Raw genomic sequence first — 17,258 nt, forward strand, 5'->3', positions numbered from 1 at the left:
TTATTCAACATAGCGAGGAGCCTCTTGCAGCACAAAGATTGTTCTATTTGGGAGGTGTGTACACCACACTCAAGGCGGCAGTAACTCCGCACTGTTAGCACCTTCGCTGGCAATCGCCGAAGCCGTAACACGCCCCAGTATCGGCAAAAGCAGAAACAACGGCTCCAGACGTTGCAGTACGTACGCCCGCACGTCCGGGGGACATATCCACAGTTGTTTGACATCTAACGTCTTCATCGCGTATGCACAAACAAACGAAGTTTCGCTTGAAGACACAGTCTCCACACGACTGTTGACGCAACCGCCCCATGCGCGTTTCACCGAAGGCACCAGTAAGTTACCGAGTGTGCCAAGGTTCTCAAAGTCTGGGTGTGAGGGTCTTGGTCTGACACCCGTCTGACAGTCCTGCATACCCCTACATCTGTAGTGCAGTTGTGTGAAGTCGACGTGTTTCGTGCATAACTACTACCTCACAGCTGGACATGCAATCCTGGACTGGATAGAAAGGTTTCACCATTGAAGCTGCATGCACATGTCATGAGTTCGACCGGTCCATAGCCTCGCCACGAGCCACATGATGCGGAGAAGGTCCGGCGAGATCTACACTAAAGGAAGACGTTATGATGCCTGTGCAGATCGAAAGGAGTACGATATTGGCACGCATGTCAAAGGCCTCGATGTAATAGTCGTATGATGTTACTTGCAGAAGAAACGAACAACGCCACGGGACCGAGATGCGCCGGATCGCCGGATCCGTACCCTTCAACATTCAACAGTAAATGGCGATGTGCACTGGTCTACTCGCCCTCCGATAGATGCAACTCTGATGTCCCACAATACCGCCGTCCCTCGTACCGATGAAGTTGTATTGTGGCGGGCTGAAGACTTGGAAGAAATCGTGACCCGAGGGACTGGGAACTGAAATACATTATGTTCAGGACGGCGACCTTCGATGAATGGCTCCGCGGTGGCGTATTCTTTAGCACCAGGGAAGGGCGGTAGACCATGGGAATGGACGGCGACATCCTCTTGATAGCGTGGGCCCAGTACCAAAGTTCTCATGGGCGCTATCGGCTAGTGTGTAATTGTCCACATTAGGGTACCAGACTGTGAACTATGCCATATGCACAAAATACGTGTGTCTTCTCAACGCTTCCAACACGTTTGTGGACATGGCGATATGCGCTAGCCGCAAATCTCGCGAGCCGTCGCGCGCTAGGACGAAGATCAAAGTCTAATTCCCGTAAGCGGTAAAGCCACTAGTAGCCGCATGATCGAGGTCCCAGTGTGTCGTTTTCTTACTGGCAGTGGCAGGTAGTAGTGATAGTGGCCTCCTAGTCGCCGACCCCTTGCTGTAGTGGACTTGGTTGAGTGGAACGTTGATGTGGACGGTTGAACGATCGCGCCAGGGACGTTGAATCGTGTGATTGCGAAGATGCGATTTGCTCGGATGCGCGGTTGAACGAAAACGAGAGCGGGTTTGCCGCACCGGACGGAACAGGAGGTAATGATTCGTGAAGTTCGTTGGAGTAAAGATCGTGTACCTGTGCGTACAAACAGGAGGTGCGTGGACAGTTCGTAATTTCCACAGTCGCTACCTTGGTGCGGTGTAGGTAGGTCTTGCGTTACTATTGACTCCGTCACGACTTGCTTTCTGACCATTCCAGGGACTCCCTGGAGTATACTTTAAGATATGCTTCGGCACTTCTCAATGTCGCAGGAATCACGGTGACAGAATCCTGCTCAGCGGTCCAGAGCCCCACCTCGGCCACTATTGGTGGCAGTGTACGGAAAAGGAGCGGCCAATCAATCATTTTAGAGAAAAGGTATTGTCCGTCAGCCGGGCGGGCCCAATCCAATGAGGAGATGGTATAGGCGACACTGCAGATGTTGCGACGGGTACGACTGCGTGGACTGATCGGTGATTGTGGCGAGATCGTCCATGCGTACGTTGAGGTGTGGATGGAGAAATCGTTGTAGTGGGTACCTCAGACGTTTGTGAGTATCTGTCATGCGGTGGATACCACAAGCGGTCGAGGTGTCATTGGAGCGGTGAGCTCTCGCCCTGAAGCACTTAGAAACCTGGAACTTAGTGTTTGTCGATCGATATTCGAGGTGGGAACACCTTGTTTTGGTTGACAGTCGTTAGGACATGTGAACTTGGTACTCGGTGTCACTAGCTGGTCTTGTGATGCAAGGAGATTGCTTGAAGGTATTGATTTATCGTAGTATTGGTTGATATGACGGGCATCGCTATAGGACGCGTGCAAGTGCTACCGCACTGCTGGGTATTATTACCAGCGACGAAATTGTCGCAGTGTACAGCAAGGCCACCTCAAAGGCCGAATGGGAAAACGCCGTAGTGTGTCGGATTTCGACTTGCGCGATGCTACATGACTAAGACACGCTGAGATAAGAAGAGAATCATGAGCCTCCCAACCGTTGCACGCGAACAGAGATGCTACATGGGGTATCCTGAGAGTCGTATACAATGTGTCCCTTTTTAGTTCCATACAAAACAAACGACAAGGTTGAAGAACTTTGTAACAAGCAAAGTGTCGATCGTTAAATATCGGCCATTAATAGAAATAAGTAGTTTGAAACGTGCGAGGTATAGACAAGAAGGGGTATGTTGGACAACGTGAAACATGATAGACATCTACATGATGTTTCGCAGGGACATCCTGTCCCTGGGTGAGACGGGTGCACTCCGAGCTTCTGACGGCACCGAAGATAGTACGTAAGGCGACGGGAGCTGTCGCGCAGCTGGGCTAGCCGTTGCACTCGAAGGCTGCGGCACCGGGAGTGTTGGCTCGGCAAGCGAGTGGAAAGGAGGAAGTGACCGCTGTGGAACGCTTGTAGGTGCAGACTGAGGCATAGAGTGGTGATGTGTGAGTTGAGGAGTGGGTTGAGTGAGCAGTCGTGGTGGTTGCGGTCGCTCGTAGTTTGGTTCCCGGAAAGCAGGCGCAGGCTTGGGTGCTGATGCTTCACTACGGTGTAGAGGAGGGAGTTGCAGTGAGCCTCGTCGCCTGTAGACATCGTAAGAAGAGTCGTCCTCGGGCGCAAAGCCAGTGGTAGGCAGATAGCGAGTAGAAGAACTCTTGCGCTCCTCCCTGCTGCCAACTAATGGGGCGAGCGTAATGTCAAGAGGGGAAGCTGCGCCACGTGGTGAGCGAGACTCTGAGCCAGTGTCGGTGATAAGCGAGGGAGCGCCATCGGCTGACACGATGGAGTAGCCAGAAGGCGAAGGCATGGGTGTCTCGAATCCTCGCGCTCGTACAGTGGCGTGTGATCCATAGGCTGAGATGTCGAGAGGTTGCGGTCGCGATCCAGAAAAGGGTTCGAAGCGCTGGGGCTGAGGTAGCTTCATGGCGCGGGGAGAGTTCATCGAGGTGTTGAGTGATGGTCGGTGTGAGTCGTGGTATGTAGCCATACGGTGCTCTTCGTGGTGGGGCTGGCCATGGGGCGCTGGGTAGTGGTAGCCGGTCTGCCCGTGGTGCATGTGCTCTCGGGGTCTCTGGTCAGGACGCTCAGGGTTGCGCTTGCGACGGTTTTGACCACCGTTCCACCAATTCTTAACAGCATTGTCGCTGCGTCCTTTTAATCTGCGTGCAATCTCTGCCCACCTCTTGCCCATCTCAGCTACCATCTTCTCGATCAGCTCCCCCTCTTCTCCAGTAATGGGATCGTGATTTAGTGTTGGCTTGAGATTTTGGTGATAACGCTCTCGGCATTGTTTTGGTGAACGGGAGCCGATCTCTTGTGAGATGCGTACCCAGTTGTGAGGTCCATTACGAGCGACGAGGTTGACGAGCCACTGATCCTCGTGCTGCGACCATGGGCCGCGTCTGTGAGCAACCATGATGAATTCTTCAGGTGGGAATTGGAATCTGTCAAAGTCCGTGAAGGAATGGAGACGATCCGAAGAGTCAAGTAGTTGGTTAGACTCGATCTCTTGTGCAATGTGGTGATGCTCTGCATTGGGAGTCAGTCCTGAGTAAGTCCAGGCATCATGAGAATATGAGAGATGGGAGGGATGTGGAATCACAACCATGTCAAATGTGTCGAAGTTGAGACTCTGTGAATGAATGGGTGTAAAGCAGGGGAAACGGGGCATGCAAGAATGCAGTGGTCGTAGTAGGGAAATGCAAGAGGGGCAACTTGGTGACCAACAGCGACGGTGGGGAAGGAGAGTTAGACATACCGTAAAGTGTGGATGTGAAGCACAGAGTAAAGTGTCAGTGTCGACGGGAATATGGTAGATGCAAAGTGAAACGGTGGTTGACGTTGTTAGACGGGCCAACGATAACGTGGTAGAGGCGAGCACCGGTATATATCACGACGGGCGCGGGGAGGAGTAGTCAGGACACTTGGACGCCAAGGCGGTCGAGGAGCTATTGACTTGTTCGGGACGGGCAGATGTGAGCGAGGATTCTGCTTTTCAGACGATGCGGCTAAGGCACTGGTGAGATGGTGGACGGAGAGCGCTGGGGCGTCATGCGGCGCTCTGAGCGACTAGCTGGGCCCTGAGCAGCAGAGGGCTAATGTAATCGTTGTCGACGACGCACACAAGCAGCGATGGACCTGGTTAGGTGCCAGATCGTCGGATTCGACAAGTACCCTGTATCACATCGTGGCATGGCGTATGGCGCTCGCCCGGCGCCGACTTGGGACGGCAGAAAAAGCAAACACAGCACCCAGCTCGCATTACCACCCTGGAAACAAGCGTAGTGAATTGCTCCCCCCTGCGATGCTTCCTGGCCGCCGACAGCGCGCTCGTCCCCGCCGGCGGCCCACCGCTCGCGCAGAATGGATGCACTCGCTAGGGCCCCTGGCCGTTTCGTCGTCGATTCATGATGGTGCACGCTAGCAGCAGGACCGGTCTGATTTTGACGACACCATGGAGACAGTCAAAGATACCCCCACTCGGCGCGATACTTGATCTCCCCTGCCCACAGTAAAACCAAACATATCGACAGCCGTAAGGTTGCGTAGCAGCCTCAGCCAGCCAGCCTCAGCGGCATCAAGGATGCTCCAGTGGGCTCGACCTCATCCCCATCGTGACGAGCTCTGTGTTCCGTCACCCTGGTCCACGAAGGCCGGACATGCGCCTTGGGCTCCATGGCGCGTTTGTCGCCCTTAGCATGGGAATTGATGGACATGGCGATGTCGCGTCTCTTCTGACAGTATCTGTCGGGACGTCTTGCCTACCTGTCGCAATACCAGACGTCTCTGAACTGGTGTTTCCCGTAGTAATGCAATCCACATGAGGCAGCCCTCTCTCGAGCGCCGCACGATGCACGTTGCAGTCAGCACTTGGGCGTCGATCAAACGGGTGCTGGTGTTGGTGCTTGTTGCGGACCGGGCGTGAGTAGTGCGATCGTCACGGCCCTCACATTGGAGGACACGAGGTCGGCGAGGTGAGCTTGGCACCCTGACCTCTCCTTTTCGGGCCTGTCGTTCTCCCGGGGCTAGCGCGGTGCACTCACATTGAACTGGCCGTGTTTCTGGTGTTCTATTTTCTGGCGAGTGCGAGGGCGACAGCTAACCTGTTTCCTGAAGCGCGCTGCCTGTCTGGCTCTGCTGGGGTCAAGTTGAAGGTATCGAGCTGGCGGCCGTTGGTGGGCTGAAGATTGATCTGCCGGCGGGACAGTAGCGAAAAGTAGCGAGACCGCTCAACTGGAAAACACACACCAGTGAGGGCCTGCCATGGCATTTGGAATATTGCTAGTGCACCAGTCGCGCCTGCCTTCCAGCCCGTTTCGGCAGCCTCGGAAGACAGTCACGTACCTTTTGGGAAATGGAAAACCGTTAATTGCCAAAACACATCGCCACTCACTTCTGGACGGTTTCCTCGCCGAAGTCACTCGCTAGAGCGATCGTATGCTGAAGCGGGTATCTTGGTTACCGTGACGCTATCATCTCGATCGTCCTGCATAGCTACAACGGGAGCCTCTCCACCGACGAGTGAGGCTGCCTTCGCCCAACTTTCTCCATTTATCCCCCCAGTCCGACGTCGACCTATTACGCCATCGGTGGGGACACTGTACGTCTACTCAATCTGATACTGCTCCAGACGCCTATATCTCGACTGACCCATGTCAGCGCTGCGCAAATATAGACAGCCTCGTTCAGACTGCTGCATACCCCACGCGACATGGTTCCAACTCTGTTCCCTCAGGCAAAACCAGGGCTTCATTGCATTCGGTTTGACCGAGGTCTCGCCCTTCCCTGTCGCCCAGCCTGCGGCGCAGGCTGTGGCTGATGCATCAGATCCGGGGCTACCTGAGCTAAGCCACTTCGCATCTAGCCTGTCCCAGTCGTGAGGCTAGCGTTACGGGACGCACAGCATCCGGCCGAGTGGGTGCTTTGTTTCGCTGAGCCTCAGCCGCTTTCTGCTGCACATGCGCTCAAATGCAGCGAGGTCGCCGTCCATCCGACGACTTCATTTGCTCTGCCGGGCCTGGTCGTCCACACGTTCGCTTCAAATCGCTCGCTGTGCTCAACGGTCCCCGTCGCCGATCCCTTCCGAGCCCGCAATCTCGACGAGCAAGAGTCAATTCCATGGGTTGCAAATCTGTTACATGCACGTAAACTTGTGGCTCGCCGCTGATTCAGTGCCCCGGTCGTAATCAGGGTCAGATGCGATCGTGGAAACAAACTCTCGCCAAACATGCAGGCCTGAACGTCGCGTTCGGATTCGTACAACGGCTGTTCGTCTGTCGGGCGTGCTGGTGGAGACTGCCTGTGCCCTTGAGTCGTCAAATCGCCAAACCATGTACCACACAATGTCATCCAAGTCCCTCAACCCCTTCTGTTCCTCGGAGCACAGTGCGGGGTTTTCCCCTTGGTCAAAGATTTTTGAAGTCCTTGCATTCAGTCTATTATGATTGGCTGCTTCGTACGTCAGCCGCAGCTACACACTCGACCTTTGTCAATCATGCCACGCAGTATCCCGCCTTATGGGACCAACAGTGGTTCCAACAATCAGCTATGGCTCATGCTGTGCCCGCTGCAATGTTTGATCAAGACAATTTGCAAATAGAACGTCGTGTTACAACTGCCATGCTTTGGTGTCACGTCTTCCCTATGGCGCAGACCGAACATGTTCGGCCTTTGATCCAAACCCATGTCGAGAATGCACCTCTTCCCGACGACAGATTACATTCCACGCAACAACGGCATGCTTCCGCACTACATTACCCGCCTCTTGCGAGTCACGGAATATTGGCTTTGTCGGCGAGGGCTCCCTAGGAAGGCTTGCCCTTTCCCTTGACCTACACAAAGACGGTATGCACGGGTGGAAGGGGATGAGCGATCCACGGATTGGCAAAACTTTCCCAGCATGTTCCCTGCAAGTGCTCCCCACGCTTATACCAGTAAGCACCCTACAACACAAGTTCTCGTCATGCACATGATGTGCACATCACGGCAACAGTAACCGACGTTGATCAAGTTTCTCTTTTGACGCCTTGCGCTGCGCAACTATGAGATCGCCGACGTTGTCTCTGGAGTCACGCTTGTTCCCTTTGTGTCTGAACACCCCACCATCAATATCGTATACATACTCACAAATCGTCATTGACGGCACACTTCTACCAGGGTCTGCGGATAGCCACACTGCCGTGAACAACTCTTCGGCGAGGAAGGGGTACGAGTCCTGTTTGAATTTGCATTTCCTCAAATAACCCTCCGTACGTAAAGGCAGGGATACCCAGCCACGATCTTCTAGTTCAGATTAACGAGTGATCTACGCCCAGCCAATCGCAATACCAGCCGCTGCCTCAATCTTCCTGAAACCCATTATCCATCTTTGAAGGTTCTTTATTAATCCTACGTGTCTTACTCCTATCGACTGGGTTTCCTATTGGTGACGGCGCGCACTGCCCTTCCTAATCCAATTTGCGGTTCACGAAACGTTTACGGATCGAGGTTTGAAGCTTACGGTTTTTTGACAGCGGCACACCAGCGGCCAAACTGATTGACCTGTCTGCACAGTGGCCCGCACCAGCCTCATTATTCCAGGCATCCACGCACGCATAGCAGCACTGTTCAGCGCCTGGCCTACATGCGATCTTCAACTTCACACCTCCACTGCACTCATGCTTTAGACGTGTCCGGGGTGACACCACAGTACAGTACACTGCATTCCTTCAGGCAGAACCTCACGCAGAAAAGCGTCGTCGCTGACTCGTCATCGACTCCATCTGGGTACGTTAGCGCGCTGCTGCGGCGCATCCTTCTCACTGGCCCCAAAGCAAGATGCGGCACCAGCGAGGGAAGGCCGTTTAGCTCAGATCTGAGCGCCCACTGAATCGGATCTGCATGCCCCACCAAAACCCCTTTCTCTCCTCGCTCAAAAGGCTGCAAAAAAACAACAAAAATTATAATGTGGCCAGCAAATGCTATCCGAAATCAGTAGCCAAGGTTGTTGGCACCCCATATGACTCGTCGCTCGGCCCATGCCGACCTAGCCCATGTCGTTCTCGTTCAACATTTTGATGATTCGCCGGGATTATGCGTTACCTGCATCACCCACCCATACGGAAAATAGCACTTGACGGATGATCTTCTGTTTCGGAATTCCACCGTCTCTCGAAACGTTAATGGCGTTGATCACGATGACACCTCGCCAAGCCCTATGGGGATGATCAATAGACCAAGTGCGGATGACCTCGCCGAATCACTAGCAAGTTCGTTTTGAGTGCAAATTCTGGTGTCATTATTGTGTACTAGGACAGGTTGGCTGGCCTCGATGTTTGATTCAATACTCGCTGAATTCACAAGTCCCCGATCCCGTGCGCGGCTCTGGCCGTCGGACATCCGCATCAGTACCATATTCTGCCCAAAATGTAGCGCGCCGTCACTCCTTCGTGAAAGTCCGTGCAAGATGCCTCCCTTCTGCGAGCCCGGTTATTGAGGCAGTCATCGTGTCATACTCGTTTCCTTTGCTCAATGTCCATCAGTGCGTACCATGATCTGCCACACCGATGATCGACCGGTTGGCTACACCCGGATGGAGATCCACGACTCATGAGTATTCTTGCGTGCTCAGGGCGATCAGGGTGTATTCGTTGCTTTTTGAAAGCCTGTAAGGCTCAGAGTCAAGGCATGCACTGCACCGCCTCGCCTCACGTATCCATCCCTTTTCACGTCCCGCCGAAGTGGCCGATCCATTCCCTCCTAGCGCAAGCTCCCTGCAACAACCTTTGCCCTCTTCCCCCACACGAGCTTCATCACACAACATGCTCTAGTCAGGATGTTCAGGAACGTCTACGTTGGACACGGGCCTCGTCAGAAGCGTAAACCAACACAAAGAGGGCCTCGCGAACAGGGATGATCGCTTTACTATGTTGGCAAGAGCTGGTTGAGCGTTCACCGTTTCCGGATAGAGAGCACGCCCACGCGTCGTTGAGGATGACAGCGCATCGTATGAGTAGGATGTATCCACTCTGAGCAGACTCATTACAGCAGTAGAGCCATTCAGCGGCGTTTGTTGACCACTATCTACTCGGCTTCGCTTCCGTGCCCAGGTGTACATGCAATCATTATGAATTCAGCTGTTCAAGGTCGAAGGAATCTCCGGAAGACACCGTCGATCCACATGCATCATAACGTTGCTCACTAGCCTACGGTTACCGCTTTCGGCACACCAGCTTATCACTTTGTTCTCTCAATAAGCCCGAGCACCAATCAGCATGGCGAGTCGAGCACCATTCGAGGCACAGCAGAATCCTGTTTTGCGGACTCACCATTCTTTTCGACCATAACTGACTCGTCACAACATCGAACGATGGCTACCACTACAGCGTTGGGCTCCAAACCTTCACCATTGAATCGGCGCGCTTGTGGGCATGAGAAAACCCGGTGGTTAAGCTGAGCATTAGGATGAGCTGATATCACTGCCACGTGAGCCATGATGATCATATCTACACAGGAGGCCATCAGAGCGTTTCGCCGACCATTCAGCGCTGAAGAGCGCTTACATGTTCGACTCAAGGCTATCACTTCCGTCGGGGAACTTGACTCCAATCTACGTGAACACATGTGTGCTTTCAGCTTTGCCAACGAAGGTCAGTAAACCACTGCCTCTCATGCTGGTGCGACCTCCCACCAACTGCATTGTGTCTTTGTCTTTCTTTGCTTCACTTGGGGGCTTTCCTTCAGTTCACGGCGTTCTCTGTATTCACATTTCGATCAATCTTCAAAGAGATGGACGCCATCTAAGGGAACAAAGTCATCTCTGAATTTCTTCGAGCGTTACCAGCTCAATTCTTTTCGATTCAGAGCAGAGACACAATCTCGGCGCTGTCATTAGAGGTATTGTTGAGTGGAAACTCCATCCCTGGTGGCTGGCTCAGACATAAGCCCACCAGTCACTTACCATGACTCAAAATAGTTACAGCTTCAGCTCGACAGGCTCGTCACATTGATCAATACAAAGCAGCACCTTGCTTCCATGTCTAACGATGCTATGGACACTGGTATCTCACGCATCGCATCCAGTGCATCAATGCTACCCCACGTTGTGCCCTCTACGACACGCGATGTCCATTCCGAAAACCCGTTGAGCAACCCGAACAGCGCCGGACGCGAAGACCCAAGGCCACGGTAAGAGCACGAAGCTTAACTGCAAGTGGTCATACAATTAGCCTTTGCGTCGATGAGTGGCGGAAAAATTGGTAAGGATATAGTGAGTTAATGATACACGACAGTTTGGGGTTGGACGTGGGGTAACACAACGTTGAGGGTACGACGTGCTGATTTGACTGCGCAGGTAGGCGATGCATGGGCAGCACCCATCGTTCGTTATCACAGTCGGGTTAATCGATGCGAACAGGAGCATGCGACCGGGGCGCCATGGAAGACACCTTGCAAACAGAACACGACATACACCCTACCGTGACGCCTGATACCCCACCGAAACATGGGCATCGCTCTCTGCGCAACAACACAGGTTCGCTCGCTAAACGATTTAACACCCCTCAGCTTCTACGGGCTGCATCTGCATGCGTTCAGAGTACATGAACACGGCAATCCCGGTTGGCGAAGACCGTAGCTCAGCCAACGAGCATGACACACCCCTCCTGTCCCCCTCTGGTGCCACTCTTCGAAGCCCGTCAGAAGCTGAACACGAACCCGAGGCCTCGCACCCGGGTCCAACGCCCGCAAGCGCCGCCTTCTGTAGGATGCTTCTAGGGAATTTCTAAGGGTAGCACGGCGCGCACGCAAACGTCTGACTGCATTGTCGGCTGGCCGCTGCGCAGGTCTTGCTAGTCCCACCAGGCATCGCTCTCGCTTTCGCTGAGGCCCAGTCAGAAACCCTTGAGGCATATGAAACCTCTCACCTTGTACTGTTCCTGACAAACACTTGAGTCCTCCCTTCTCGCGCCCGACCACCTGACCAGAGTGGTAAAGACAAGCGGAAGGATGATTCTCTCCCTGTTGCATTTCGCACCATACTCCCCAATCTGTCAGTCGCGCGGGCCGTAGCCGTCCGGAACCAATCTCCATTGTCTGACACACGGCAAGGGCCCTTGACTCCCCATGCACCCAACCAAACAACAGCGGGGTGTGCACCGAGCGAACGAACAAGGGAAGCCGAAAATCACGTATTCAGGCATGCAAGCGAGAGAAAGGCTCAACTGCCCGCCTAAAGCCACGAGGTAGTAAAAGCCGTTATGCCACGCTAAACCAATTTTATTTATAGCGCTGAGCAGGTGTGCATTCCCTCTATTTCATCCTTTCTACACCCCAGGAGTCGGAGACGGCATGCAGCTAAGTTGGTGAGGTCGTCTGCGTGTATATCTGCCGGCACTTTGGCGCGGAAGCGCGATATGGCATTGCGGCGCGGGTTTCGTAGAGTCGTACTCTTGTCTGCGTTTTTGAAGTGCGGGTATCGCGGTGTTCGCGATAGTGGAGCCTTGGATTAGGCCCGATGCCACCCGTCATGACGGTCATCTACGACTTTGCAGTGCATCGCCCGTTTGCAGTACAAGGCGCGAAATTCTTTGCGTTACACATGTGGAGACAGGCCGGTCGGCCGATGGAGATAATGTATGTCATGTTGAACATGGCCCCTTGCTCAATTGCTGGCGGAATGGAAGTGCTCTGGGCTGGTAGAGTATTGCGCCGCAAAACTGACCGAGTTTCTTCATGCCTAGGTGTCGCAGTCTAGAACAATGTCTTTTCATTTAGTCCGCTGGGCAGGTATCGCGTTCGCACGATACCAGGATACCACGGCGACACAAACTTCCGCGATGGATAGAAACAACGTAACTGTACAGAAGAACCCCGCGTCATCATCCTGCACTATTACCAGCCCGTGCACAAGCCCCCTCTCCATCACGATCCTGCATCTACGTCCTGCAGCCCGGCAAATCATCTACGGATCTACAAATCTATTCCATGACATCCTGACTCTTATTTCTCTTAGCCAACTTATCGGCCGCAGGCCCTTTACGAGACAAACCCTTGGAAAAGAGACCCTGCGTCTGGCCCTTTGCCGATAACTCATCAGTCAGATCCTTAATGTGACGATCCGACGATTGTTAGTATTTGGGATAAGTTTGAGGGCGAGTGAGGCGAATGAGCAAGGGCAAACGCAAGGGTGTGTATGTAAGACCGAGGTACGATATCATTGGGAGAGTAGACGAGAAGGGGCATTTACGGCGATGTATACTATTGGGTGTAAGTATGACGATGCAGCTGGGCCTGTCTGTTCAGCGGCGGCGGTCCCAGCAACGTGGTAACGCTAGTTCAACGGGCGCGTAACTGTGGCAGGCTGGGACTCTTCTGTCTGCCTTAGAGATTAGTACACTTAGCTTTGGGCTGCCGTTTGTTGCATAATGGGCTTTTCATGTACTGCACGTTTTTCTTCTCGATGATGCAGGACCTAAGCCTTTTGTGCCTCGTACGTCCGCTTCTAGAACAACCGTCTTAAGCGAAAATGGCATGTTTCTGGCATTAGCCTCGTGCTTTCGGAATCTCGTCGTACGTTTTGGGCTGTCTGACGTGCGGTGGGCAGGCAGGTAAGGTATGGCGCCTTTGCCTGCAGCGCGTCGCATTCCATATTCGCGTGTCCGTCACCGCACCACACTACAGTACGACTCGGCGCAAAAATCCTTCAGCCTCTTTCTGCATCTTCGCTTCTGCCGAGTCAATCAAGTTGAATCGCGTCCGTTGGCCCATTCCCACTCTGTCTACCTCATGATCCTCCAGCCTTTGCCCCACTGAATCCTTCCACACAGCAAAGCGGTAAAAACTAAACATCTATACCTGTTTTGAGACGGATCGCCTTACATCCGGAATCCTCTCAGAAACCTACGGCATCCTAAATTGCTGCTTTGGGCAGTAGCGTTTCGCCTGATTTGGGACGTACGCAATGAACGTTAGTAATCCCGTTCTGTGGAGAGCTGGACTTTGTATGCATCGGGCGGCACCGTACGGGACGATGCTTCGTTAATAAGCTTGACTTGCGATGGCGCAAGTGAACTGTTCATGATGGAGGTTGGCTTGATTGGTGTTGAAGGGGTTCCCGAGACGGGTTGTTCAGCTCTCATGGTCCACACCTTGTCTTCCCATCAGGCCTCAGCAGGACAACGACTCGTTCGGGAGTTGCTCGCATCGAATGGATTCAACGCCGCGCGCGCTAGCTAGACCTTGTTAATTCCGGATTCTGGCACAATGTTGTCCTAAATGGTACCGCGGACTGGGCCGCCCCATTCCCATCGTGGCGACTTGATCGCCCTTATCTGTCCGAAGCAAAACCAGGTAACCTCACGGTGCAGAGCCGAGATAACGGGTGTAGTGTTACTTCGGTTGGAGCATTCTGATGCCGAGGAGAGACGTCGCCGAGGTCGTTTCGATTCATATAGTGATTGAGGCTGCGCTATAATGGGCATGGACAGGGGCAAGCGATGTTAATCTTCTTCTTTGAGCGTGTCGCAGGATAGGACGCTGCGGGGGTAGATCAGTGGGCGGCATGATTGAGGCTGTCAGCTGTTGACCGTTTGTTTTTTGTGGTTCGAATATTGCGAGTCTGATGAGTAGGCCAAGATGATGTGAAGCTTTCGTAAAGGCAATGTTTGGTACCACGATGTATAGCGCTGATTTTGGTAGGAGTGAGGTGGCATGCTGACCAAGGAATGGAGCGATAACTTGGAAAATAGTACTGGTATGTTCATCCTGCCAGATTCTGCTCAAAGTATGATTGGTATGCTACGTTGTGTTTGGTTAAATATCTTAAATGGTTCTTGGGATATTTGATAAGGCCGGTTTGCTAAGTTTGCGTGAAGTAGTGGTCTATTTACTTAATCACAATAAGATGTTTACTCTTCAACAACTGCGCGATGAGTCGTCGTGATATGAGGATGCCTTATACTCCTTGACATGTTCATGTCCTATTACACTGTTGATGTAGTCTACCACTTCCTTTTATTCTGCTGCCTCTTTGAGGCAATGTCCTGAACGATTACATCACTACTATCCTAGCTGTTTGCCACCAGTATCTATATTAAGCTGTTGCTACTTGATATCTTGTATGTGTACATAGTTCTTACATCCAACCTTTTTTGTCCGTCAATCTCCGCTGGTCCCACCTTCCTGTTCCATTATGGTAGCCTAACCACACGTAATGTTCACTCAGCCCTCAATCTCATCGAAAAACTCTGCTTTTCCGCAAAGCGCATGTGCAACGCTGCCAGCTTCCATTACTGCACGCTATCAGGCCATAGCTTAATCCGAGATGCTTTCGAAAGGACGTACTGAACCAATATCTCTTCTCGATCGACCACAACATTCTAGTTCTTTCACTTTTGCTAGGAAAGTTACTTTCATGCACTTTTCTATGGGCCTGTGTAGCGATCGTACTACAAAGTTGTAAGACATATGATAATTTAGCTAGCTAATAGAAGCTTAGGCGAATTAGGGGTAAGAAGAGCAACTCGTGTGCAGAAGAGGAGACTGTAGTAAGCTAGAGTGTATAATTATGCAAGGTAGGAAGTAAAATACAGCTTTTCTAGCCTATTCTCTTCCTATTAGACATGCCTCTGCATACTACAAAATTATCCTACAACAATATGCCCTAGGGACGTATAAGGAGCATACAATAAGCTACACAGAGGAGGAGAGGGGGAGGAGTTAGAGGCAGCTATATGGGCGTAAAGGAGGTAAGATAGAAGTGGGGTATATAGACCCCTAAGTGACTCTAACCTAGTGAATGTAGCTGATTAGATATCCCCTCTTACCCGTCTAGTACAATATAGGACCCTAGACCTTAGCATTATACAAAAAGATTATACATATGACGATCACAACATATGCCCTATTAGTGTCATAATCTCTGGTCACTTCTCAAGATGCTAAGATGCTTGTCGCGGCCACTTCACCAAGATTTGAGGTAGTTTCTAGTTAAGAAAAGCAAGAGTGTATTGAAATTAGGTACAGTGGGGTTCGCAGGTTGCGAAGTATAGTATGAGAAAGGTATGTGGAGTGCTATGACGTTCGCTTGTCATCTTAGTAGTCCGGAGACGACTGAGGAAGATGGCTCCATGTTTCAGATAACCATCTACTGGCAGTAAAGGTCAGAGGTCTTGCTGTCGAAGGGGCAGGAAGAAGGAGCCATGACAGCGAGCTGATTCGAGTTAGTGTACTGATATGATCAAAGGTCTTGTAATGGTGACTTACGTTGATGTAACCACCATCTCCTTCAGTGTTGAAGTGGTTGTCAGGGCCCCACATGAAGAAGCAGTCGTAGTCGGTGTTCAGGACTCCAGACTTCAAGCGGACAGAGGTGAGCTCGCGCATCTGGCTGGGCTTAGAGACCTTGTAACCCATGTTGTAGCAGACAGCGGCCTCGTTGGGCTTAGCGCGCCTGGACATCTCGGCGGTGGTAGCCTTGGTGAAAGCCTCACGAGCCTGAGAAGCGATAACGTTAGCTGAGATCTTATGTATAATGAATAGAGAGTGCGGCTTACAGCAGTCCAATCGGCAACGTTCTTGATGGTGTTGAGAGCCTCAGTTGCGGAAACACCGACAACCGCGGAGGCAGCACCGCCAATGATGGCGATGGTAAGAGGGTCGAGACGCTTGTTCAGCGACCTCTCCTCAACTGTGCCGTTGTGGGGGTGGATAGGGGCAGTAGGGATAGCAACGGCGGCGCCGGCGAGGAGAGCGGTGACGAGAGTGAACTTCATCTTGAATGAGTGATGTAGCGAGTGAAATCGGCTAGTGAATGAGAGACTGTTGCTGTAGTGAAAAGTACTGAAGGCTTGATTGCTGTGATGAAGAATTCTGGGGAGTACTTTCCGGTGTCTTATATACCCATCGTCTTGCGCCGATCGCAAACGTATGTAGTAAAGATGAGTGACTCGGTCAAACTCTCGTTGTGATGTTGATAGAGCCCTGAATCCTGACTCTGCCATGTGGGCTGCTTTCATGAGGTTCTTGGCTCTAAGCTTGGAGTCGTGAGGTTGATCGGCTTGGCCAAGGAGATTACCGGTATGTCTTGCAGATATGTCGCAAACACCCGGTTCTCGGCAAAAAGTCAAGCCTCAAAGTCTAGTTTGATCTTTTGTTTGCAAGACTTCTCATTAGCAAGTATCAACTGTATACTGCAACGCGCATTCACTGCGATTGGATGCTTTCGACAGACGTTTGCTGCGATTGGGATCGCATCTGGTTTTCGATGTTAATGGCATAGAAACGCGACGTCACTGCATCTCAGTTACCCTAGAATCCAAGATAATGGTTGTGCGGTTAACCTACTTGAGTAGGCTGTGTGTCGTGGTCTGCCCTTGGCGTCAGCATACAGTACCCGGGGATGCGCCGAATACCCGCTACTAACCACAATGAGGCGGGATTGGCACCGAGAATTAAGCCGCATGACCATTTCGGTGATTCTCACATAGGGAACGTATTCTCTCTGGAGCAACTTGCTGACATACGCTGGGGTCTGTACCGATTGGAACCGATCGAACAGTCTTAAACTTGCTAGCAACGGTTACTCGGCACAGTACGTAGGTACGTATTGCGTGCATACGTGTGGTTATCACAATCATAGGAAACACACCAGCTAACCCCTATGGTTACTACGATCGTCTTTTCCACTGCTGGTTAATCGTGTTAGTACTATTGCCACGAGCCAATTTGCGGGTCTACGTTACTTAGAGACCAACGTGATCAAAAACGTCAACGTACATCGCCTCTATCTCTACGAAGGTCTCCACCTTGCCCCTGAGCCTGTGGTAGTGCTCATA

General features: G+C 52.2%; 2 protein-coding genes across 2 annotated transcripts; both read right to left on the minus strand.

Moving 5' to 3' along the window:
- Positions 1 to 2,659: 2,659 nt before the first annotated feature.
- On the minus strand, positions 2,660 to 4,054 carry ALTATR162_LOCUS3442 (uncharacterized protein; the record flags this gene model as incomplete). Its single annotated transcript, XM_043311048.1, has 1 exon — positions 2,660 to 4,054. One exon carries the CDS (start codon positions 4,052 to 4,054, stop codon positions 2,660 to 2,662), a length of 1,395 nt encoding a protein of 464 aa, XP_043166983.1.
- An 11,514-nt stretch (positions 4,055 to 15,568) lies between these two features.
- Positions 15,569 to 16,196, minus strand: ALTATR162_LOCUS3443 (uncharacterized protein; the record flags this gene model as incomplete). The annotated part of the gene is made up of 3 exons (XM_043311049.1): positions 15,569 to 15,634; positions 15,688 to 15,918; positions 15,978 to 16,196. The coding sequence occupies 3 exons, from the start codon at positions 16,194 to 16,196 to the stop codon at positions 15,569 to 15,571; spliced, it is 516 nt and encodes a 171-aa protein (XP_043166984.1).
- Between the last annotated feature and the right edge of the window lie 1,062 nt (positions 16,197 to 17,258).

This window comes from Alternaria atra, assembly GCF_907166805.1.
Source record: "Alternaria atra isolate CS162 genome assembly, contig: 22, whole genome shotgun sequence".
Classification (NCBI taxonomy): domain Eukaryota; kingdom Fungi; phylum Ascomycota; class Dothideomycetes; order Pleosporales; family Pleosporaceae; genus Alternaria; species Alternaria atra.